This window comes from Trichechus manatus, unplaced genomic scaffold (assembly GCF_000243295.1).
Source record: "Trichechus manatus latirostris isolate Lorelei unplaced genomic scaffold, TriManLat1.0 scaffold00115, whole genome shotgun sequence".
Classification (NCBI taxonomy): Eukaryota; Metazoa; Chordata; class Mammalia; order Sirenia; family Trichechidae; genus Trichechus; species Trichechus manatus.
The window spans coordinates 9,148,215-9,172,120 of NW_004444051.1; the positions used below are offsets into that span (position 1 = coordinate 9,148,215).

A 23,906-nucleotide genomic window follows, 5' to 3' on the forward strand; every position below is an offset into this window, starting at 1 on the left:
GAAGGTAACTTCACCACTGAGCTAAAAGGGTGTCTGGGGGCCATACTCTCGAGGTTTCTCCAGTCTCCTTTAGGCCAGTAAATCTGGTCTTTTTTTTTGTGAGTTAGAATTATGCTCTACTGGCACTACTTTCTTGGTTGTTACGAGGTTCTCCTGTGTCTCTGCTTACTTCTCTCTTTTATATCTCAGAAGAGATTGACTCAAAACACAGCCTAATCTTTAGATTGAGTCCTGACTCATTAACATAACTATCTCCAATCCTGCCTCATTAACATCATAGAGGTAGGATTTACAATACATAGGAAAATCATATCAGATGACAAAATGGTGGACAATCATACCATACTGGGAATCAGAACTAGCAAAGTTGACACACATTTTTGTGTGTCAGTCCATAATACGAGGCATCTTTGAGGTCCTGAAAAAACGAATCACACCTCGTGGCCTGGCTCATTCCCAGCCTACCTTTAAGCCTGGCTTCCAGTGGAGTTATGCCAACAGATACAGCAGCTTCAGTGAGAAAGACCATGAAGAAGAGGAGTGCCAGCAGTGAGCTGGAGGCTACTGCTACCTTGGTCCCCTGCCCTTTGATTTTTTACCGCATAGAAATAATAATGGAATAACAATTTACCCTCATCTGGGTCCCTGCTATGGGCTTTACATGCTTAATCTTATTTAATCTTCCCAACACCTCTCCAAAGAAGCTATTACTAATAATATTCCCATTTTAGAGGTAAAAGAACTAAGACTCAGAGAGGTGAATCAACTGTCTCAAGGCCTCATATCTCATTTTAGTGTTTCTTTGGCCCTCTTCCTTTTTCACTTTATCCTCTTTTATTTAGCCCAGTCTGAGCTGAAGACCACAAATCCACAGACACTTCATCTCTCCGGAAAACTTTTTTTTTTTTCCCAAAGTTAGGTACACCAGGCTTCCTGGAGGCAGGCTTTCCTAAAAGCTCTTCCCCATTCTTTTTCCTGTTGGCCTTTAACTTTTGCCCCTGGGGCCACAACCAGCTTTCTCACTTGGTAGCAGTGGCTCCTTGGTGCCTTTTCCTCCAGGATCATCAGGTCAGTATCTGCAATTACTCTCAGCTCTCCTAACAGTGAGCGGCTAGGGGGCATTCTTCTCTCCCTCTGGTGCCTTCCTCTCTGGTACTAGGCCCTCTGTTCTTCAAACTCTTTAGCTTTCTTCAGCTCTCCTTTATTGTTCTATCTTGTCCCAGCATTTTCTCTTTTCTCCTCCAGTTCATTTCCTTGGTCTCTGTCGCTTCATCCATCCCCTTATCTTTATCATCGTTGCTAAAAGCAAATACCAAAGTACTGTATATGAAAGAAGACTTTTTTCAGTGCAGTGATCTCAAGATTTGTTCATTTATACAACTGATTAATGGGTACTCGGAGCCCTGGTGACACAGTGGTTAAGAGCTCAACTGCTAACCAAAAGGTTGTCAGTTGGAATCCACCAGCTGCTCCTCGGAAACCCTATGGGGCAGTTCTGCTCTGTCCTATAGGGTCGCTATGAGTCAGAATAGATGGCAACGAGTTTAATGGGTACTATGTCACACAATTCCCTTTTCCAAAATCTCTTTTGGGGTTTTAGGGTTCATTTTGTTGTTTCATATATGCTTGACCAAACTTAGGGTGATGAGTGGGCAGGTATTGATGGCCGAGTGGACTAAAAAGCCACACTAGGAAGGAGAGAGAAGAGATATCATATGCAAATGGACTATAAGCAGCAGAGTCTACAGAGCCCACAGTGATGTCTACCCATTCATCTTCTAGACTGAAGTTCCATTGACTTCACACCAACACCTTGCTGTCCAGAAAGGATGGAGATGGCAGTTTCCCCAAACTCCTGCCTCCCCAGATGTCTGCTCACCCTCCTTCTCCTCCAGTTCCCCAAGCTGGATTCAGGTAGGCCTCCCTTCTATTTCTCTTTTTATCTCTCGTTTATTGGGTTGAAACTTCTCAATATATGTAAACAATTCCATGTGGCTCTCCTCAGTTACCTCCACTGGGTCCAGATGGACACCCTAAGGCTGTCATTAGAATTAGAGAAACAGTGCAAGGGACTCTGCCCTTTCTCAGGAGCCTGGTCTGGGACAGCCCTCAACACCCATCTTCACACACACCCTGTCCCTGACCCTGCTCGTTTTTTGTGCAGCTCACTTTGATGTGATTGGGCCCCAGGAGCCCATCCTGGCTCTGGTGGGTGATGATGTCGAGCTGCCTTGTCACCTCTCCCCAAACGTGAGTGCTGAACACATGGAGCTGCGGTGGTTCCGGAAGAAGGTTTCGCCAGCCGTGCTGGTGCACCGGGATGGTGTGGAGCAGGAAGGAGAGCAGATGCCGGAGTACCGAGGGAGAGCCACACTGGTGAACGACAACATCACTGCGGGGCGCGTGGCTGTGAGGATCCACGGTGTCAGGGCTTCTGATGATGGGGAATACCGGTGCTTTTTCAGAGAGGATGAAAGCTACGAAGAGGCCAAGGTGCAGCTGAAGGTGGCTGGTGAGTAGACAGGTTTTGACTTTCTCTGGTGACTCTCATGTGATATATATTTTCCTATAGATCGAATTACTTTGGAAACCATCAGATTCTATTTCACAAAATCCCTTAGGTTGGAGGCAGTTGGCAAACCTATAAGTGAGAGATGAGCAGGAAGAGGGCTTGAGTTGAGAGTGGGGAGAGAGCAGCAAGATGTCTTTCTTGTTCAGCTTTATTTCACTTACCTCCTGTTGTTTCCCCTCAGTTATAGAATAATCATTTCCCCATGTCATTAGTTGAATAAATGTAAGATATAAAGGCTGTATAATGTTCTTTTCTACGAGTACACCATAATTTACTTGGTCAAGTCCCAGAATAGGACATTTAAGTTGTTTCTATGTTTCACCATTACAACAAGGCTGTGGTGAGCATCCACATTGCATATTCGGAGGCTGCTTTGTGGACTGGTCCCTAAGGACTGATTTCCTAAAGTCATAGGGCATGATTGTTATCATTCTTGATCCACCCAGAAAAGGTTTTACTTTTGTTTCCTTTTTTGCTTTAAGACAAAATTCAAGGTGAAACACTAAAGACAATGGTAGGCATTCAGGAGGAAAGTGTGCATTGAGGCCTGACTTTCCTACTTAACTAGTGAACGGCATCAAGCCAATTTCTTTCTGAGCCATAGTTCCTAATGTAAAACTGGGGAAGCACCTACATGGCAGGATTTTACAAAAATGAAATAAATCTAGACAGTAAAAGAATTATATACTTGTCAGCTATTACTATGCCTTGTTGCTGCTGTTGTTGTTGTGTGCCTTCCAGTCAGTTTTCGACACATAGCGAACCCATATGACATAAGGTTTCCTAATTAGTAATCTTTACTGTGCCTTAGACTGCTCTAAAATTCTGAATATACAAATATATTGCCTTTCATAGATATATTCACATAAAGAACATTTGAAAAATTCTTGGGTGAAATCTGGGCCTCTACCTTATAACAGGATGCCTCTGCAGCAACAGCATGTGGAACTCACATGCTTTCATTTTTAGGGAAGAAGTATCTTGAAGGTTGATTATAAAAACCTAGAGATTTGGTAGCATAATACTATGGTTCTTACAAAATTCTATTTCACAAAAAAAGACCAGACTTACTGGCCTGACAGAGGCTGAAGAAACTCCGAGGGTATGGCCTACGGACACTCTTTTAGCTCAGTAATAAGGTCACTCTCGAGATTCACATTTTAGCCAAAGATTAGACAGACCCATAGGACAAAATGAGAATAAAGGGGCATACCAGCCCAGGGGCAAGGACTGGAAGGCAGGAGGTGACAGGAAAGCTAGTAATAGGGAACCCAAGGTCAAGAAGGGAGAGCACTGACACGTCATGGGGTTCTTAACCAATACCATAAAACAATATGTGTACTAATTGTTTAATAAGAAGCTCGTTTGTTCTGTAAAACTTCATCTAAAGTTCAATTAAAAAAAAAAAAAAAACTATGGTTCTTACCTTTTATGAATCACACATACCTTTGAGAATCTGCTGAAAGCAGCAACCCCTTTCATGGAAAGAATACACATTCTCACACAGACAAGCAAACTTGGGATATGGAGTTAAACCAGTGGTTGTGGACATGTGTTTAAGGCCTATACACTGCAGCTCAGTGTTTTCCTGTACTCTGTGGAGTTGTAAGAAAAGAATTAGGCAAAACAGACGGGATAAAAAGCTTTTGAGCTGATTTATATTCAGACATAATTGTGTGAGGGAAGATGAAGGTGAAATCATTTTTTAAAATTCCTAAATCAGCATAACAGCTAAAGGAAACTTAAACTGTCATCTATGATCTCAGTGTAAAGATCCTCTAATCCTCTTTCTCCTCAAGGATACTCCTTCTCTGTTCATTCTTAAACACTCAATCTTATTCTCCTGTTCCTCAAAGCCTTCCCTTAATACTACCAACCACAGCGCTCCCCCCTATTTCTGAAGCTCCCAACATAGACCACTTGTGGTCTCTAAGCCATTAGTCTTGCTGTTCCTGCTAGCTGAACAAACACCCTTCATGTGTGTCCACCAAGCTCCTGCCAGTCTTTCAAAGGCTACCTCAAATGCCTGTCTTTCCTTTAGGGTTAGGACCAGTGACTAGATTCCAACATGACTTCCCTCTCTGATAAGGTGTAAGAAATTCCCTCTATTGGTACCTCAGATTCATTGTGTAATGAAGTACGGAGATGAGTTCTTCCCATTCCCAGTCCCCTTGTGCTTCTGTTTGTCTGTTTTCAAACTACATAGCCCTATGGTTTTAACGCTCCCAGAAGGGTGTTCACTAAAGAATTAAGGCCAGTTCTGTCTCCATAGCTCTAGGCTCTGATCCTCACATCCATATGGAAGTTCAAGACAGAGGTGAGATCTGGTTGGAGTGTTCTTCATTTGGATGGTACCCAGAGCCCCAGGTGCAGTGGAGAACTCCCAAAGGAGAGAAATTTCCATCCACATCAGAGTCCAGCAATCCTGATGAGGAAGGCCTGTTCACTGTGGCAGCTTCACTGATTATCGGAGACAACTCCGTGGGGAATGTGTCCTGCTGCATCCAAAACCTTCTTCTTGGCCAGGAGAAGGAAGTAGGAATTTCCATACCAGGTTAGTGGAACTAATGTTGTTTTATATGTTGACACAGCTTCAGGGCCACACCACCTGCCCAGCCATGACCTTACAGATAGAGTTGTCCACTTTCCTTACCTGCTGACTTGAAGAAGCTCACCAGCTTCACTAGAAGAGTAAAGATTCTGAAGGCATAAACTCTATCTAGATCTCATAGAAATTCCAGGTTTTCCATCTTTGAAAATACATCTTAGGTAGACAAGCCTTGTCACTGGGGGCCTTTCTAATCTAGAGTCTTCTGTCCTTGAGTGAACAAGAAGTCTAAGTCGTTTTTCTATTTTTACTGTTTCCATTCTTGGCTTCTCCTCGCTATGTTTTCAAGGTCCTCAGGGAAGCAGATTCTCCCACTTATTCCCCAGATACTAACTCTGATTCAGACAGAAATCTTGCCTTATTCTTTGATCATTATTTCAGTCCCATTATGTTACACACATGGAGCCCTGGTGGTGCGGTGATTAAGAGCTTGGCTGCTAACCAAAAGGTCAGCTGTTCAAATCCACCAGCCTCTCCTTGGAAACCCTATGGGTCAGTTCTACTCTGTCCTATAGGGTCACTATGAGTTGGAATCAACTCCACAGCAACAGGATGTTACACACAGAGGTGTCACTTCCCTTTCCTTATTTACTCCCCTTATCCCCATTGGCATTAATAGTTAAGGAGGAATTTCCAAAATAACAAGAATTGATCAACTATATTCTTTATTTCACAAATAATATCCCATAATAACTCTTGTTCAACTTCATTCCTTACTTTCTCTGCTCTCTTCTACCCAAGTTCAAAATTTTTCTGAAAAGTGTAGACTGGCACCGGAACCACTATTTTTGACATAGGAGGAGTAGGAGAGGTCCAGGTCATCCTTTCTTCTAACCCATTTTGGAATCAAGAGAGAAGCTGGACTTGCTCAGAGTTTCTCAACAGATGTCCTTTTTGGGGATTTTGTTTTAGCTCCCATCTTTCCAAGACTGACTCCCTGGATGGTGGCTGTGGCTGTTATTGTGATAGTCTTAGGACTTCTCACCACTGGGTCCATATTTTTCACTTGGAGACTATACAGGGAAAGATTCAGAGAGAGGAAGAATGAATTCAGCCCTAAAGGTAAGTCACAGAATCCCAGGTTACTCGTCAGGAGTGCTTCAGAGTGGGGTTGCATTTAAATCCTTTAGGATGATTTCCAGCGGGAAAAAACTTGATTCTAGATCAAAGCTGGAAGAGATTATAAAGATCCAGAAGTCACAAATATTCAATATGATGAAGAAGAACGGGAATTTGGAGCATAGCCAGAGTCAGAACCAGTTCTAACTGAGATATTAAATTTGATGTTTACTCACTACCCACCTTCAGACCATATCCTCACTTTTAACTCAGTTTCCTGGTAGCAATGTCTTATTATTAAAGATCTAATCTCAAGCCAGTAGGAACTTCCTACATATTTCTTAGAAAACTAAACAAACAAAAAAAATCCTTGTTCTTGATTTATTGATAATGTGTCAATACTCAGGTATTCATGAATGAAACACTTCCTCCTTGATGTGTTTCCCACATCAGTTTTATCCCCTCCCTCATAACCTCTATCGGACATTGAGATATTTCTGTTTGTTTTCCAGAGAAACTCCTGGAAGAGCTCGGTAAGTTCAGTCTTCTTGTCATTGTTTCACCTGCAAAGTTTTCTCTCTCTGATTCTATAACCTGTCATTGACAATCTCTCTCTTTCATTGCAGAATGGAAAAAGGCTACACTGCATGCAGGTCAGTGGCTCTGAACTTCTCAAGGCCTCTAAGTCTCTTTGCTGAAGGATTCAAAGTCCTACGATACTTGGAAATGAAAACACTAACATCATTTTAGTGATGAGGATAGAGAGGGGAGAGGTGATAGCAAATGGCCTCAACACCTTCCTTGATAGCCAGAACACAAGCCCCTCAGAAAGGGTCCAAGTAGTCACTGAGGACAGTCAGCTCTTATATCATCCTGTGGCTGTTGATGAGGGAGGGAGCCTGGAGGCAATGGAGACAGCTGAACAGGCCAAACAGCTCTTCTCCTCAGAAGACCTGTCAATTCCTAAAATAGTGTTCTATTTCTTTGGAGAAAGGGATAGATAGGTCCTGAAACCTCTAACATTCACTGACTCTTGAACTCGTGTGTCTTACTTTCTCCAGTTGATGTGACTCTGGACCCAGACACGGCCCATCCCCATCTCTTTCTGTATGAGGATTCAAAATCTGTCCGACTGGAAGATTCACGACAGAAACTGCCTGAAAAACCAGAGAGATTTGACTCTTGGCCCTGTGTGTTGGGTCGTGAGACCTTCACCTCAGGAAGACATTATTGGGAGGTGGAGGTGGGAGACAGGACCGACTGGGCGATCGGAGTGTGTAGGGAGAATGTGCTGAAGAAAGGATTTGACCCCATGACTCCTGAGAATGGGTTCTGGGCTGTGGAGTTGTATGGAAATGGGTATTGGGCACTCACCCCACTCCGGACCCCTCTTCCATTGGCAGGAGCCCCCCACCGTGTTGGGATTTTCCTGGACTATGAATCAGGAGACATCTCCTTCTACAATATGTCTGATGGATCCCTTATCTATACTTTCCCCAAGGTCTCTTTCTCTGGCCCCCTCCGGCCCTTCTTCTGCCTATGGTCCTGTGGTAAGAAGCCCCTGACCATTTGCCCAATCACTTATGGGCTTGAGGGGGTCACAGTAGTTGCTGATGCCCTGGACCTTTCTAAGGAGATCCCAATGTCCCCCATTGTGGAAGACTCTGCATCCAGGGATACAGACACCCTCCGTTCTAAACTGATCCCTACCCAACCCGGCCAAGGGGCACCTTAAGGACTATCTCAGCTCAGCTGCTTTCTTTTTCTCTAACCCCTCTGCCCCATTATCCCTGAGGCTTCAGCTGTCAGCTTCATTCAGCTCCTGTGTCTTCCTGTTGGGCAGAGATAAATTAAACTTCGGAAAGTTGTGCTGCCACTGCTGCTAGAGAGGGTAGGGTGTAAGACCTTCCTAATCTGTGTCTGTACCAATATTTGGGGGTTGGGGTTGGGGAGGAGACCCTTAAACTGCTTTTAGTGCTCTCCTATCTCTTGAGGCCAGATCCAATAGGGAGGGACTTGGAGCAAACTCAAAGAACAGCTCAGGGATTGAGATGGAGTTAGGCTGGCATGGGATTGTGGCAGAAACATTTTGGTGTCTAGAATAGGGGAACATAGAGGAACAGGTTGTAGGCAAGCATAAAACCCAAATGGTGTTTGGAAGGAAAGATTCCAGACTGAAATCCCACAAAGGAATTTGAGGGGACACCAGGATGGAGGAAAGTGAGGTAAACCCCAGGACAACAATGAACTCTAGAGTTTTGGGGGCTTAAATCTCAAATTCTCCATGCCAACCCATAAAATAAACTGTAACACCTGAGAATAATATGCTCCTTAGAACAATCAATTGTAAGAGATCAAAAGGACAACGTTTTCCCCAAAGCAAAGATGAGAAGGCAGGAAAGGGTAGAAGGACAAAAGGAAAGGAGGAACCTAGGATGGAAATGGGGAGAGCGCTGACACATTGTGGGGAATGAAACCAATGTCATGGAACACTTTATGTACAAACTATTGAATGGGAAACAAATTTGTCCTGTAAACTTTCACCTAATGCACAATAAAAATTTAAAAAAAAAAATTTCCATGCCATGTCCTTCAGGGTGGAGGAGACAGGCCCTACTTCTGTGGGATCTGGGCTATAGGGAAGAGGAATAGAGAGGAGCTAGGATGAGCAGAGCTGGAGGATCAGACAAAAAGTTTGATAGAAGAGAAAATCTTTGACAAAACTCAAAGTTGTCTGCATGATCGTTCCTCAAGCCCTGTTCCTCTCTTTGCCTCCTGCTGTTTCTCCCTTGCCTAGAAATTTAGTCCAATTTCAATTTGTTAGCTCCACAAGTTCCCCGTTTTTTTCCTTCTGATCTAGCATCTCTCCATTTCAAAGGCATTTCCTAGGAATTGTCCTTCAATGATATTACCATTACCACTTATCAGCCAGTCTCAGCCTCCTGCCCCCTCAGCCCTCATCCAATGTCCAAACCCTCCAGACACCCTTTCAATTAGCTTCAACTTCCATCCATTTCCACATGGTGCCACCGTCCACTCTCTCCTCATCCACCCAGCTTTCCTACATGCTGCTTCTCCTCAGCATCCCCCAAATGCTGCGTCATTGTTCTAAGAGCAACTGGAAGTCTGATTGCACCTGTTTGTATTTGCCCTCGGCCATTTTCCTGGAGTTTGTCTCACCAAGGGATTCCAAATTTATCCAGGCTCATACTTTCCATTTTCATTGTATTCTTCCAGTTTCCAGGATATGTTGCCCATGGTCTTTACCTAATAAATAATTTTGTCCCATTGTTGAAAGCAGCCTCTGTATCTTCCTTTCTTCATCCCAACAGGTGGAACTGAAACAAAAACAGAGAAAAGAAATCTGTGAGCATGGGAAGAAGGCTGACAAAAGCAGTGCCATTTTATCTAGTTCAAGACCCATCCCAGGCCTGATGGCAGACTGGCATAGACCACCAGGGCCCAACTACTTATAAAAAGGTCACAGTGACAATGGCTTCCCTCAGCCTCTGTTTGGGTGGCAACTCCATTTCTACCACCAGGAAGGTAACTGACTCCTGGTGTGGATAAATGAAGCGATCCCTTCAAATTAACTGTACTTCTCCCAGGAGGGGGAATTGTTTGGGACATCTTCAATGGTAATGCCTCATATAAATAAATAAATAAACTTAGGTCATCTTTGGAAAACACCATCCCAGAAAGGGGTCTCTTTGGATTCCTGCTTGAAGGCCCTCCTGGTTCAGTGAGAAGCCCACTTGACCTTCTGTTGCTTTAAACCAGCATTAGAAATAGTCCCCTTCACATAGAGTCTGACTTTAATGCAATTCTACTTGGCCTGGCTGCCCAGTCACCAAATGGTGGGAAAAATCATCTTTTATGTATGCCTTCTACTGAGAAATCATCAAAATCAGACCTATTACTTGTCAAACCACAACTTCTCCAAATTCCAAATTATGTTCACAGTAAAATATTATATTCATTACTGTGCCACATTATGTCTCATGATTAAACTAAAAACCAACTCTTCTAAATTTTTATTCTACCTGCCACCCTCACAGAGGATCATGACAAATTAAAACCAAATGTTCACTCTTAGGTGGGAAGTCAGAGCACCGGACAGGTCTATTAACATCACATTCATTCTACTTTAAGAGAAATGTGACAATAATACTCCATTATCCACATTGTGTCCTTGTCAGCTCCCAGACTCCATATCCATTTATGTTTGATTTTGGTTCTGGTGTTTTTCTACTGATTTGGAATTTAAGATCATATATATGTGTGTGTGTATGTATGTATATATATATACACACACATTTCAATGGAAATATTACTAGATTGTTTTAAAATGAAGCTGCATACTGGCTTTAAATCAGGAAACCACAGAGGATTTCTTTGCGAAGGGGTTGAGATGAAAACAAAATCGAACTAGGGTGAGAAGTGATAGTCAACATTTACTCCAAGCACCTTTTTTCAGAGATGAGGAAACTGAAGCCATGAGAAATAAAATGATTTGATCAAAGACACATAGCATGTGGCCAAGACAGGACCAGAATGCTGGTGTTCTACCTACCTATCATCTTCCACTGAGCAAACCACAGCTGAGTAGGAGGACAGGTTAAGTTAATCTAGGGGCTGGAGCTTCAGAAAACAGTTGAGAGAAATTACCAAGGTTGGACTTATTGGTTCAGGGGATTTATAGGTTTAAGGAAAGATAGGAGAAGAAAAAAGCCATGCAGCATGCTACCTTCTGCCTGCACCTAGAACCTGCACCTGGAGAACCAGAGAGAAAGGGCTCCTCCATCATTTCACATATCCCTAGCAGCCAATGTCCTCTTTTCCCTGCTGCTTCCTCACACTCCATCCACCCCACACTGTACTCTTTGGAGGAGAACACCATTTATCCCTGCTTGAAAAGTATTGTGATTAAATTGTACTTTGAGAAAATAATTTTTTTTTTTTTTAAGTTCAAACTTCTTAAAAATACTTCGGAACCTCAGGCAGTTGTTCTGTTGGTTTAATGTGTGATGTGTATCCTGAAAGGGAATTTTACTACCAGAATAGACAGGGCTGCCACAGGAACTCTTTTCTAAGTCTGGAGAGAAAAACAGTCACAGGTTTTAGTCAGCTCTGTGACACCTCCCTCCTCCCCTCTATTTCCTGCTTTTCTTCCTGGTCACCTGGCACAGTACCAAACCAAAAACCAAACCCGTTGCTGTCGAGTTAATTCCAATAGGGACTCTATAGGACATAGTAGAACTGCCCCATACAGTTTCCAAGGAGCACCTGATGGATTCCAACTGCTGACATTTTGGTTAGTAGCTGTAGCTCTTAACCACTACACCACCAGGGTTTCCAGCACAGTACTGGCTAGTGGTAAATTCCTGGAAAAAACCAATGCCTTTTTTTTTCCCCCTGGCTCTGGCTCACATGATCCACCCCTGAGGAAGAACTTATCTGATGACCTGAGAACCTGCCTTGCGGCTTCCTGTCCAGCTGGCACCAGTACCAGAACTGTCCTGAGTGATTAGAGGAAATGATTAGTCTCAGTAACTCTAGCTTTATTTCTGAATCTTCTAAAAGGCAAGAAATGTCTCACCTCCAATGCTTCACCAAAACCTACTGTCATGGATTGAATTGTGTCCCCTCAAAATATGTGTCAGCTTGGCTAGACCGTGATTCTCAGTGGTTTGGCAGTTATGTAATAATGTAAGTTGGCAGTTGTGTAATGATGTAGTCATTCTCCACTTTGTGATCTTATGTAGTTATCCCCCATTTTATGTGTTATAAATCCAATAAGGCATGGATTAGGGTGGAGTATATCTTGAGTCACACCCTTTAAGTACTTCCTTACTTAAGTCATCATCCTTCACTGCTTCACTGAAGTCACGCCCTTGCTTGAGTCACACCTTTTACCTTACAAGAGATAAAAGGAGAGAGAAGTGAGCAGAGAGAGGGATCTCACTACCACCAAGAAAGAAGAGTTGGGAGTGGAATGCGTCCTTTGGACCTGTGGTCTCTGTGCTGAGAACCTCCTAGACCCAGGGAGAGATTGATGCCAAGACACATGGAGATCTCCAAGGAACATCTGGCCCACAGATGTCGAAAGGAGACAAGGACCTTCCCCAAGAGCCCTGAATTCAGACTTCTAGTCTCCTAAACTGGGAGAGAATAAATTTTTGCTTGTTAAAGCCATCTACTTGTGATATTTCTGTTATAGTAGCACTAGATTACTAAGACACCTACCATAAGATTTCAGAAGCACCTGAAATTCCATTCTAACCTGACTACAAATAACTAACTGAAGTATATACTAATAAAAAATCAATTGCCGTTGAGTTGATTCCAACTCATAGTGACACTCTAAAACAGAGCAGGACTGCCCCCACAGGGTTTCCAGGCTGTAAGTCTTCTCAGAAGCAGACTGCCACATCTTTCTCTCATGGAATGGCTAGTGGGTTCAAATTGCTGACCATTAGGTTAGCAGCCAAGCTCTAAACTACCGTGTCACCAGGGCTTCTGTATATACTAATAGCACCTCAAATTTAACAAGTCCAAAGTACAACTCTGGATTCCCTCTGGCAAACTCACTCCTCACTTGGTCCTCCTCATTGCCATTAATAGCTCTAGCATTTGCCCCATTTCTCAGGCCAAAAAACATAGGAGTCAGCCTTAATTCCTCTTTTTATCTTACTCCCCACATCCATTAGTAATCCATTAGTAAGTTCTGTCAGCTCTGCCTTCAAAATGTATCCTAAATGTGATAACTTCTCTCCTCTTTTACCTCCAGTTCCCTGGTCTAAGCTATCATCATCTCTCACCTGGATTTTTGAAATAGCATCTGCTTCAACTCTTGCCCCTAGCAGTCGGTTCTCCATACAAGGGCTAGAGTATTGTTTTTAAAGACAAATCAGATTATGTCACTAAAATCCTCCAATATCTTTCCAGTGCAGTCAGGATATAACTCAGGTTCCCTAATATGGAAGGTCCCACCCTATACCACCTGGCCCTTGGCTACCTCTGCAATCTTATCTCTTTCTACTCTCTCATTACTTCCTTTCTTCCAGACAGAGAGGGCTTTTGTTGTTCCTTTATTCTTGTCTCAAGCCATTTGTCCTTGCTGTTCCCTCTGCTGGCCTTCACTCCCTGGATAGCCATATGTCTCACCCCTGGTTTCATTTGAGTTCTGCTCAAATGCCTTCCCTAACCACCCTCTGTAAACATAGCATCCTACTTCCAACCCCTCTCCACTATTCTCTGACCCCTTGCCTTGCTTTGTTTTTCTTTGAAGCACTTACACTTCTCAAAATTATATGCTTATTTGTTTTCTTTATTGTCTATCTTCTCAGAGAGGCAAATGTCCATGAGAACAGAAATTTTGTTTTGCTTGCAAACAAATAAAAGTGCCTGGCACATATTAATTATTTCATAAATATTAACTGAGAGATTAAGTGATAAGTCTGCCCCAAGCACAAGAAGTGTGGATCTGGAGGTCATGGCAGGTATGTTTGACCTACCACAGACAGAGCTGCTGAGTGTTTTCCAGACACACGTGGGTAAGTATGGTCCAAACCTCACCTAGCAGTTGGATCTTCACTATCTCAGCCTCTTTGAGAGTAGGTCAGATTGTCACATTTAGCAAATAACGTATGTCTGCTTGGTGTATACTTACATTAAAAGATTATTTGTTATTTATCTGAGGTTGTAATTTAACTGAGCATCATCTTATCTGGCAATCTTATTTCAGAGGTCTGAGCCCTTTCACCCTCTGGCAGAAGTACACAGCACAGGTTCCCAGAAGACAGCTTACCTCAAGAAACTTGTATGAACACTCACTCCATTCCTCTTCTTCACCTAACTTTCAATTTTGTGTTTTACAGCTTAATTTTCCAATTCTTTACTTTGTCCTTCCTCAGTATTCTTTAAGGTCACTGTGGTAGATTGTTATACAAATGGCTCGAATAAATCTCTCTTCCTAGATTCAAACCTTGTATAATCTCTCCCCACACTGACTCTGCTTTTGGCCCTGTGACATGCTTTGTCCAATGGTACAACGTGAATGTGAGGCAATTAGAGGTTTGAAAATACAAGCGTTCATGGGGCTTGCTCTCTGGAAACTTTTGCCCACAAGATGGAGAAGCCAGGTCTAATCTCCTCGGAGATGAAAGACCTTATGAAGAGAGGCCCAGCCATCCCAGCCAATCTAGCTGAATGAAGAGTATGAGTGGCTCAGGTAAGACCAGAAGAACCATAGAATCGGGAGAAACACGAATTGTGGTTTCAAGCTACTCGCTTTTGGGGTGGTTTGCTATGCAACATTAAATAACTGAAACAGTTATTTTAAAATTTTTGTATTAATATGTCTTACCTTTCTCTTATTTATTTTTGCTTTTTTATTTTTAATCTTTTATAAAAATATTGTTTTAAAATGTGGGGTTTTTTCCTTCTCTTTTTTAAGGGGCAATCCTATTTTTCATTGGGGAACTGAGCTAGCAATTCCCTTGAGGCCTAGGGGCTTGAGTCAAAGGAACTGCTTTATCAGAAGCCTCCAGCTTCTGCCCGTTTTACTCTGTATTTCTCAGGCTCATTGCCCCACTAGAGAGTAAACCTGATAAGGATGGAGCCTCTGTCTGTTTTGTTCACTGGTGGATCATCGGCACATAGAACACTGCTAGGCACATAGTAGGCACCCAATAAATATTTACTGAATGTTGGATGAAAGAATTGCCCCTCTTATCTCTTGTCAAGGTCAGTACCCACCATTACATTACCCTCTGAAAATAGCAGAGGTGATTGCAATTAAAAGGCCTTGCAATTAAAAGGTCTGTCATCACTACCAAGCGGATCTGGATTGCTGCTGTTCCACATGGCAAAAAGACTGTGCCCTTGTGTTGCCCCAGAAAGATGACCAGCTTTTCGGTCTCATCACATCACTTTGAAGAGAGAGAGAATAATGCCCTGAAACCCCTGTAAATTTGTTTAAGTCAGCTCTGGGATTTTAAGTTCAGGGATTATTCTCTTCTGGAACTTTAGCCAAAACTCATTACTGTCAAGTCGATTCCAACTCATAGTGACCCTGTAGGACAGAGTAGAACTGCCCCATAGTGTTTCCAAGGCTGTAATCTTTACTGAAGAAGATTGCCACATCTTTCTCCCTTGGAGTAGCTGGTGGTTTTGAACTGCCTACCTTTTAGTTAGCTTAACCACTGTGCTACTACCAGGGCTCCTTTCTGGACACTTAAGTTCCAGTATTTACTCCTATTCTTCAGGATCTCCCAGAGAGAAGGCCTTGCAACAACTAGAGAGCCATACTGTTGATTATTGTATATTTTGTTTATTGAATATTGTATTACTGTATATAATTTATATAATAGCTAATAACAGTGACTAGCATTTATTGGGTATCAAGTGTAGGGCTAAGAACTTGACCTTATTATCCCATTTACCCAAAAAATTGTCTGTGAGGTAATTACTATAATTATTGCCATTTTACAGATGAAGTACCTGAGGATCAGAGAGAATAAGTAACTTTGTCAAGGTCACATAATAAGTGGCAGATGTCACACATGGATCTTTCAGAAACCAAACTCATGCTTTTAACCATAATACTTTCTTATTCAGATACACATATCCATTCTCGTTTAGTTCAAACTCCTCATGGCCTCTCCCTCTTTCTCTCTCATTACTGCTTGGTACATCCATTCATGGTAGATTAACTTTGTGAATGAAGAAGTGAAAGAAAATTCTGCACATCTTAGTCAATGCATCTTATAAAGTTGCCATTCCTTCTTGTTAAGGGAATTTTTACTTTCTCTGGACCTTAAAATATCTAGGTTCATTCTCTGGTTTTATCTCATGATGATATTGGGTGTTGCTGAACTCCTAAAACCCAAAAAGGTTATTTGCATTCTTAAGATACGTATTCGTCTTCACAAAATACTTTCAAGCTCCCCCTGACAAGCACTCCAATAATCAGATTTTAATATTCTCTTAGACTGTTTTCCTTTTATCTCCCAGAAAGGGTGGACTCCATCATTTGAGGCACCAAGGAACACCTTCCTTTGGCTGTAGTCATCTCTGGCAATCTCCAGTAATTCACTGTCATACACTCTCACTGGGAAAGGACGCTCACTCAGCCTTATGCCATTGTAATATTGACTGGTCTGCTCCATATTTTAAAAATATTTTGGGCCAGAGCCCTTTAGCACATAAGCCTGAACATGTTTTTGAATGTGGCTGCACCCTCATCCATCAAAGAAAGATTCATACTTTATCTAAAAAGCTTTACCCCAAAACAATGGTCGCAAACCTGGCTGCATATCAGAATCACTTGGGGGTTAAAATACAATTCCTAGGTGCCATCCCAGAAATTGTGATTTACTTGGTCTAGGGTTGGAAAGATGTTGGTATGTTTTAAAATCTCCCCAGGGGAGAACACTACCCTAGAGGATTATAAAAGTTGTTACTTATATGCTTTCACATCCCACCTTCTCCTAATGTCAGAACAATTTCTCCGTTAAGAATAATAGGATTATTGTTCTTTAAACCAGTGGTTCTCAAACTTGAGCTTGCATCAGAATCAAGTGGAGGACTTGTTAAGCAGATTACCCAACCCTATCCCCCAACGTTTCTAATTCAGTGGGTCTGGGGTGCGGCTGAGAATTTGCATTTCCAGCTGGTTCCCTGGGGATCGGGATGCTGGTGGTTCTCGGTCACGCCTTGAGAACCACTGCTTAAACCAAGGAATTAAGCATTGTATTTCATCAGCTGAATTCAGGATAAAACTGGAAGGTGCCTAAGAGCAGATCCTCACGTCCACAGAGGTGGAATGACTTCTCTAAGATCCTCTAGGCAGTTAGTTGACTAGTTCTGGTTCTGTTTGAAATTAGAACTCAGGTCCCCAGACTTCCAGTCAGTGATATTCCGACCACAGCATCCTGAATGCTAACGCTTGTTAGCAAAACTTGAATCTGACTTTTATGTATGTTTAGAAAAATGGCTGCGATAAAGGTTTGCTATCGAGTGTCCTCTGCCCCGGGTTTGGTAAATACAGAAAATACTTTTTTTGCAGTGTAACACCGGTACAGAAAAGTGCACAAATCCTCAGTGTACAGCTCGATAAGCTCAGCTCAGGAAGGCCTCCCCCTTACTCCCCTCCAGTCGCTGGGGTCCACCACCTGGCAGATTTTAAACCTGAGACAGGGAACGAGAGCCGACTTAGCGAGTACCTGAGGGCTGGGCCTCAGAGTAGCGAAGATGGAATAATCCTGAAACCTCCCGTGCGAAAGCGTAAATCTAAGCAAAATATAAAAAAATTTAAGTAAGGCAATTCAACATGCGTGCGATTGTTTTAACTGGGATTCTGGCCCAGGGTAGGGAGTAAAGAACCTCATTCTTCTCAGGTATCCAGTCCTGAAACGCTCCGCCTGCGGAGGCAGCTCGGGGGTCGTCACTGTGCAGCCCAGGCGACGCCGGCCCTAATCTGCACTTCCACTGGCGTCGGCATGTGGGATTGTCAGCGAAGTGGCGGTTTCGCTTTTGATCGACGAATTCAAAATATTTGAGAAAAAAGGAAAACGGAGAAGGGAGACCCAGAGTAACGTTTTGATCACCACAGAACTGAGTACTGAGGATATCGTAACGGCAGAGGTCAGGATGGCCGAGCGGTCTAAGGCGCTGCGTTCAGGTCGCAGTCTCCCCTGGAGGCGTGGGTTCGAATCCCACTCCTGACAACCGGTCTTTTATTAATGCGGCGAGCGAAGAATGCGTTCTGCCTTTTCCTGCATGCTGGCCATGGTGGGATGATCTACTTTTCAAAAACTTTATCCAAGCTTTGGAATGAAAACACTTCGTATACGAAAACATGATTTAAGAATTATCTATTTATTTTAATTTCATCTCCTTTCTTTGTCTATGTCTCTGCCTCTAGTTATCTGTGTTATCTGTCCTTATCACCTTCACATGCAAACAGCTGAATGAATGTTAGTCCTCGGTCCATGGCCCATTATCATCACTGATGTATGCAGGGCCCCTCTTTTGTTTTATTTATTTATATATTCCTTTTTAAATTCACTTTCCTCAGTCTCGTTTCTATCCCCCATTCCCATATGAAATCATTGGAAAGGGCATCCTTTTATCGCCATATGTTTTTGTAGAACATGCATTACTGGTTTGGATGCGTGCCTTTTTAATTTACATAAATGGGACTGTGTCATATGTCTACTTTTACTTTATTCATTTGGCACCACAGTTTTGAGATTTATCTGTGTTGTTGTCTGCACATCTAATTCAATTGCTTTTCATTGCTGCATAGAAATTCTCAGTGTGTCCACACTCTCAGATTGGATCCAGAGACTTGCCACCACAAATAAAGGTTCTGTCAATAAACACCCCATTATGAACCTGTGTAAAATTTTATTTGAGATACAGCAGGAGCAGAATTATTGGCCATGGGGTTTGCCAATTAAATTTTGCACTTCAGAACAGGAGACCCAGGGAAGATGATTTAGACACACAGAGAAGGTTATGTTTTGTGACACCTCTAGAAATAGCCCTGAAATTCAAGTTTCCTGATGTCCAGTCTTTTTATACTGAACATTAATAACAATAGTTACAAACATTAATATACAATGTTTCTATTTTGAACTCACAACTTGGATGTTGAATATTATTCTTACATAATTTACTCCAAAGCCGCAATTAATTAAAAAAAAAAACAAAAATCCCTCAGGTGGCCAAATTTTCCCCTCACTATTCTTTTTTTGAAAAAGAAATTCAATCTAATACCAGGTTACAAAAGCAGAAAATCGGGTTAGTCTGTTTTATGATCATTGATATATTCAAAATCATTTTGTCCTCATCTTCTCTCCCAAGTTGTTCAAAACTCACAGAAAGATTCATACATACACTGAAATAAAAGCGAATTGGTATGACTTAGACTGTCATCAACAAGGTTTCTCCTTATCACTCAGATGGCCACATGTTCATTCCATTTCTTTCCACTTAGATATTCTGATTAAAACATGATTTTAAGTCTCCACTTGGGCCCTGGAAACATAGGAGACCAGAAAGAAACCAAACCCATTGTCATCGAGTCAATTCCAACCCATAGTGACCCTACAGGACAGAGTAGAACTGCCCTCATAGGGTTTCCAAGGAGCAGCTGGTGGATTCAAAGCGCCAGCCTTTTGGTTAGCAGCCAAGCTCTTAACTACTGCGTCAACAGGCAACATTTGAGAAAGGAGAAAATGGCTAATAGTTGTGACTCCCAGGGAGATAGGAGGAGTACTTAGAGGTGCCTGGATGGCCAGCAGCTTGATCCCATACAATTCATGTTGCCTGTGCTAACCCATGGACTCAACCACTCGTGAGCTGTATGACCTTCCAGGCCAGTGACTTTGCTTCCCTGTGTCTCAGTGCTCTCTTCTTTAGAGAAAATAATCATATCTTACCTCGTAAGCTGACCACCCACTGTTAGTTTGTCATACTGTGGTGGCTTGTGTGTTATTGTGATGCTGGCAGCTATGTCACCAGTATTTCAATTACCGGCAGAGTCACCCATGGTGGACAAGGCAGACTAGGAAGAAAGGCTTGGCAATCTACTGCCAAAAATTAGCAAATGAAATCCTTATGGATCACAACAGAACATTGTTTGACTTGCTTGTTTTGGACACACCATCAGGAAGGCCCAATTGCTAGAGAAGGACATTATGTTTGGTGACTTAAAGGGCCAACGAGGGCGGGGGAGAACCTTGATGAGATGGATTGGAACAACAGCCATAACGATAGACTAGAACATGGGGACGATCAGAGGGATAATGAAGGACCAGGCTAGGTTTTGTTCTGTTGTACATAAGGCCGCCATGAGTTGGAGTCAACTCGATGGCAGCTATCTATTCTATCTACCTTAGAAGTATGCTGTGAGGATTGCATAACTTTTTACATATATATATATATATATAGTGCTTAGAAGAGTGCCTGGAAAATAATAAGCAATTGATAAATGCTATTTTTTGCTGTAATTGAGGATCTATTATTTGCCAGGCCCTGTGCCGGACCCCAGAGATACAGCAGTGAGCAGGACTGGTAAAGCCCCTGCCTCCCGGGGATAAACAGGCTGGCAGCAAAAACAGATACGAAGCCAGTAAATGAATGTTGCAATCAAGGATGTAATGGGAAACACAGTCCCTTCCAGATCCTCTTCCATGTAGGAGGACCTCAGTAGCATAGCTAAATGCCCTACTTAATCCACAATTTGAAAGTTCAAATGTCATCCTCACTGCCTTGGTAACACATGGTCTTTTGAAAGAAAGCATGAAACACTTGATATTTATCTACTATGGAAGTCAAGTCCATCTGTGGTCTGCATGAGGACACAACTGATGAGAATGTCTAAGAATCTCTGGCTTATCTGCAGGCAAAGAGGACTTTGAAGACCTGCATACTTCCATCCCCTAACTGCTTCCATTTACGTGAACCTAGTGTCCTCTTTCTCACCTATAGGTCTTTACACACGCTATTTCCTTTTCCTGGAACACCACTTCCACGCCATCTCCATGGCCTACTTTCTTTTGCCTGGGTAAGTTCCACATTTCCTTCATGGCTCAGCTTGGGTATTACTTCTTCCATGAAGTCTCCCCCATCTCCTTCCACCTCATTCAGTGCGGGGCAAGTATACAAATATGGCCCAAGTATCACATCCGAGAGGCTGGTAATAGCGGAGTCAGGAGGGTCGAGCGGTTTAAGGCCCTGCGTTACGGTCATAATCTCCTTTTGGTAGCCGTAGGTTCGGATCCCACCCTTGACAGTACGGCTTTGGAGCACTGGTGGGGTAGTGGTTAAGAGATCGGCTGTTAACCAAGAGTTCGCCAGTTCGAGTCCACGAGCCACTTTTTGGAAACCATCTAGAGTGCTTCTACTTTGTCCTGCGGTTAGCTGTGAGTCGGGATCGACTCGATGGCACTGGGTTTGACTTTTTTTTGGTAGTGTAATTGGAGCCCTGGTGGCGTAGTGATTAAGAGCTTGGCTGCTAACTAAGACAAAAAAGGTTCGAATTCACCAATTGTTCCTACAAAACCCCACGAGGTACCCTGGTGGTGCAATGGTTGAGAGTTTGGGTTGCTAACTAAAAATTGGCGGTTTGAATCCTCCAGCTGCTCCGTGGAAATCCTAATGAGCTGGTGGTACTCTGTTTTGTAGATTCGCTATGAGTCAGAATTGACAGTAACGGGTTCGGGTTTTTTTTTTTTTTTTTTTGTTTAGTAGTGTAATTGCCGTTGAATTATTTGCCTCACCCTCTCCACTAGCCTCTTTAGGGCAGGGCTCATGATTCATACCTGTGTGATTAGCACGGGGCCTGCCACGCAATAAGTCCTCCACAAATAGCCACTGAATGCATAAACAAACATTTGATTGCACTGCGTTTCCACTTTGACACATAGATTGTTTCCATGACTGATACATGGCGAGTTGGGAAGAGCTGCTTTTGGAAAAGATGGTGAGACTCCTCACTTGGAATGCCCTATGGCTTCAGTATCATCCTCAGTGGTACAGACCACCGGAAGCGACATGACGGCAACGAATTTGGCTAGAAAAGCCCTGGAAAGGTGTATTGCTGGAGCCTGAGCAGGAGGGTGGATGTTTAGACAGGTTTAGTTACAGAATGAAATAGTGATATAGTGTTAACATCTGCACAAGTGATCCAGCCTGCTTCACCATTTGAGAGAAGTCTGTACTTTGGGACTGGAAAAAAGGCTTTTCTGGCTGAAGATAGAAGGTTCCGGTGAAAAAGAAGGTCTTCTTTCAACTGCTTGTAAAGAAAACTGAAGAATTAATTTGCAGAGTGGGAGGGAAAAGTCTCCCTAAAAGCAGAGCTGCTTTCTGAGCTACTCCTCAAAGTACTGGAACATTTTGTGCCCCATAGATAGGATAGGAGATCATATTTCCACCTTGACAATTTATATAAAATAATGTGCTCTGAGAACAAAAGCCAGGCTGGCGGAACTTTCTGTGCCAGATGGATGAGGCCTGAGTCTTGGGATTAGAGTGGGAGGGCTGACAACAGTTAGAGCAAACTTCCATTTCCCTGACCTCGTGTTTCTACGTGAAGGGCCTCAGTTAACAGTAAAACTCCTGGCTTCTTTCCCACTTCTCACTTTCTCTTCCTTCTTCTTGGAGAATTTGGGAGAAGGAACCTCAACCCTTCCTAGACTTCTAGTCCGCCTGGATGTGCTATGGGTTTCAAACTTTGCCTGTTGGGGGAGATACCACTCTATGATATACAATCAAACGGATGTTTCTCCCTGCCAGCTTTAGTCCTGAAGTCAGAGAGACAAATACTTTCTCTTTGATTTTCCTTTCCAAAAAACGCTAAGCAAAAGACTATCTTTTTAAACAGTTGGATCCCGCCATGTTTTATATGGTTAGATTTTATTCGGTGCTATGAATTGTCAAAGATGCTGCAGTCTCCTCAACAACACATTTCTCAGCCTTTGTCCTTTCTAAAAACAGTGAGAGTGCATCAATTTGGGATTTCCCCGGGAAAGAGAATAGAGTGACCAGAGATTATGATGTTGCTTGTAGTTTATATTTGGCGGCTTTACCTTCTGCTTTCCCCAGTTCCTTTTGTACGCTCTGAAAAAAATATTACATATGGAATAGAAATGCAAGAAGTACAAAAATTCTTCTGAAAGAAAAAAAATCATCTTTATCTCTGTTTTGTAAACAATGAGAGAGAACTGAACTCAGACCCATAAAAAACTTCTTAGGAAACTCCAGAAGCTGAAGAGTCACCCTCAAGATTAGACGTTGACCACCCCCATTCCCTTTTTAGAGGGCGGAAAAAACCCGCGCAAGGCCCCGCTGGGATTCGAACCCAGGATCTCCTGTTTACTAGACAGGCGCTTTAACCAGCTAAGCCACGGAGCCACCACGCGTACCCTCTTCTTTATTCACGAGGAAAAGGAATGATTTTTGCTTCTGTTCTGTGTGTTTATTTTTTCCCTACCAAGACTCAAGAGCAGCCCGGATGTATCCCCAGAACTTCAAAATGAACCCCTGCTTGGCCCCCCAAAAGACCTGAGAAACCTCGCAGCTGCAGGAAAACTGAGTCCCCTTCGCGTAAGAGGGAAATGCGGGCGCAAGCCTGAACCCCTGGGGTAGGCAAGAAGAGTCTTCTTTCAGAAACTGCCTGGAAGGGAAAGAGTTCAGCAAGGATCACTATGACCCTTACGTTGGTAAAGTACGACCTGGGTCGCCAAGGTAAGGAAGCAGAGGGAAAGGAAGAACAGACCACCTTTATACCCTTAACACCCCCTCCCGGTGACCCCAAGACCAAGAATTGATTCTTGCAGGAAGCAAGCTGTATGTTCTTTATTTCACGGTTTTGAATTAAAATTCCTGTCATTTCTTACCCCATTTCTTTCAGTAAAAGTTGAGTTCCACTGGCCTGCTTCTTGCTTATAATGTTAACTAATGGAAATTCCAGAATGGGCCTTAAAAATGCAAAACTTAATAATTTAAAACCTAGTCTTGGAAAGAAATAAAGGAGAGGTCCCCTCTCCTCTGCAGCTACAGAGGAAGAGAAGCTTTCTTATGGTAACACTTGTCTAAAGGATCTGATTTGATAAGGTGTCAAATTGAGAGCATCCACGAGAATTTGTATATTGT

The 23,906-nt window shown here is 42.8% G+C and overlaps 1 protein-coding gene and 2 non-coding genes across 3 annotated transcripts; 2 read left to right on the plus strand and 1 right to left on the minus strand.

Annotated features, from left to right (window-relative positions):
• Window positions 1-1,835: 1,835 nt before the first annotated feature.
• On the plus strand, window positions 1,836-7,974 carry LOC101356490 (butyrophilin subfamily 1 member A1). Its single transcript, XM_004384033.1, has 7 exons — window positions 1,836-1,914; window positions 2,165-2,512; window positions 4,845-5,126; window positions 6,093-6,242; window positions 6,752-6,772; window positions 6,866-6,892; window positions 7,301-7,974. The coding sequence occupies exons 1-7, from the start codon at window positions 1,836-1,838 to the stop codon at window positions 7,972-7,974; spliced, it is 1,581 nt and encodes a 526-aa protein (XP_004384090.1).
• A 9,914-nt stretch (window positions 7,975-17,888) lies between these two features.
• On the plus strand, window positions 17,889-17,971 carry TRNAL-CAG (transfer RNA leucine (anticodon CAG)). Its single transcript has one exon. It is a non-coding gene; the product is annotated as a tRNA-Leu (tRNA).
• Window positions 17,972-23,091: 5,120 nt separating this feature from the next.
• Window positions 23,092-23,165, minus strand: TRNAT-AGU (transfer RNA threonine (anticodon AGU)). Its single transcript has one exon. It is a non-coding gene; the product is annotated as a tRNA-Thr (tRNA).
• Window positions 23,166-23,906: the final 741 nt, after the last annotated feature.

What these genes read in the sequence shown, in the direction of transcription:
- LOC101356490 (XM_004384033.1), top strand. Translation starts at nt 1,836, where the DNA reads ATGGCAGTTTCCCCAAACTCCTGCCTCCCCAGATGTCTGCTCACCCTC. An exon ending in GAAACTCCTGGAAGAGCTCG is followed by an intron (nt 6,773 to 6,865) that starts GTAAGTTCAGTC and finishes CTTTCATTGCAG; the next exon opens with AATGGAAAAAGGCTACACTG. An exon ending in AAAGGCTACACTGCATGCAG is followed by an intron (nt 6,893 to 7,300) that starts GTCAGTGGCTCT and finishes TACTTTCTCCAG; the next exon opens with TTGATGTGACTCTGGACCCA.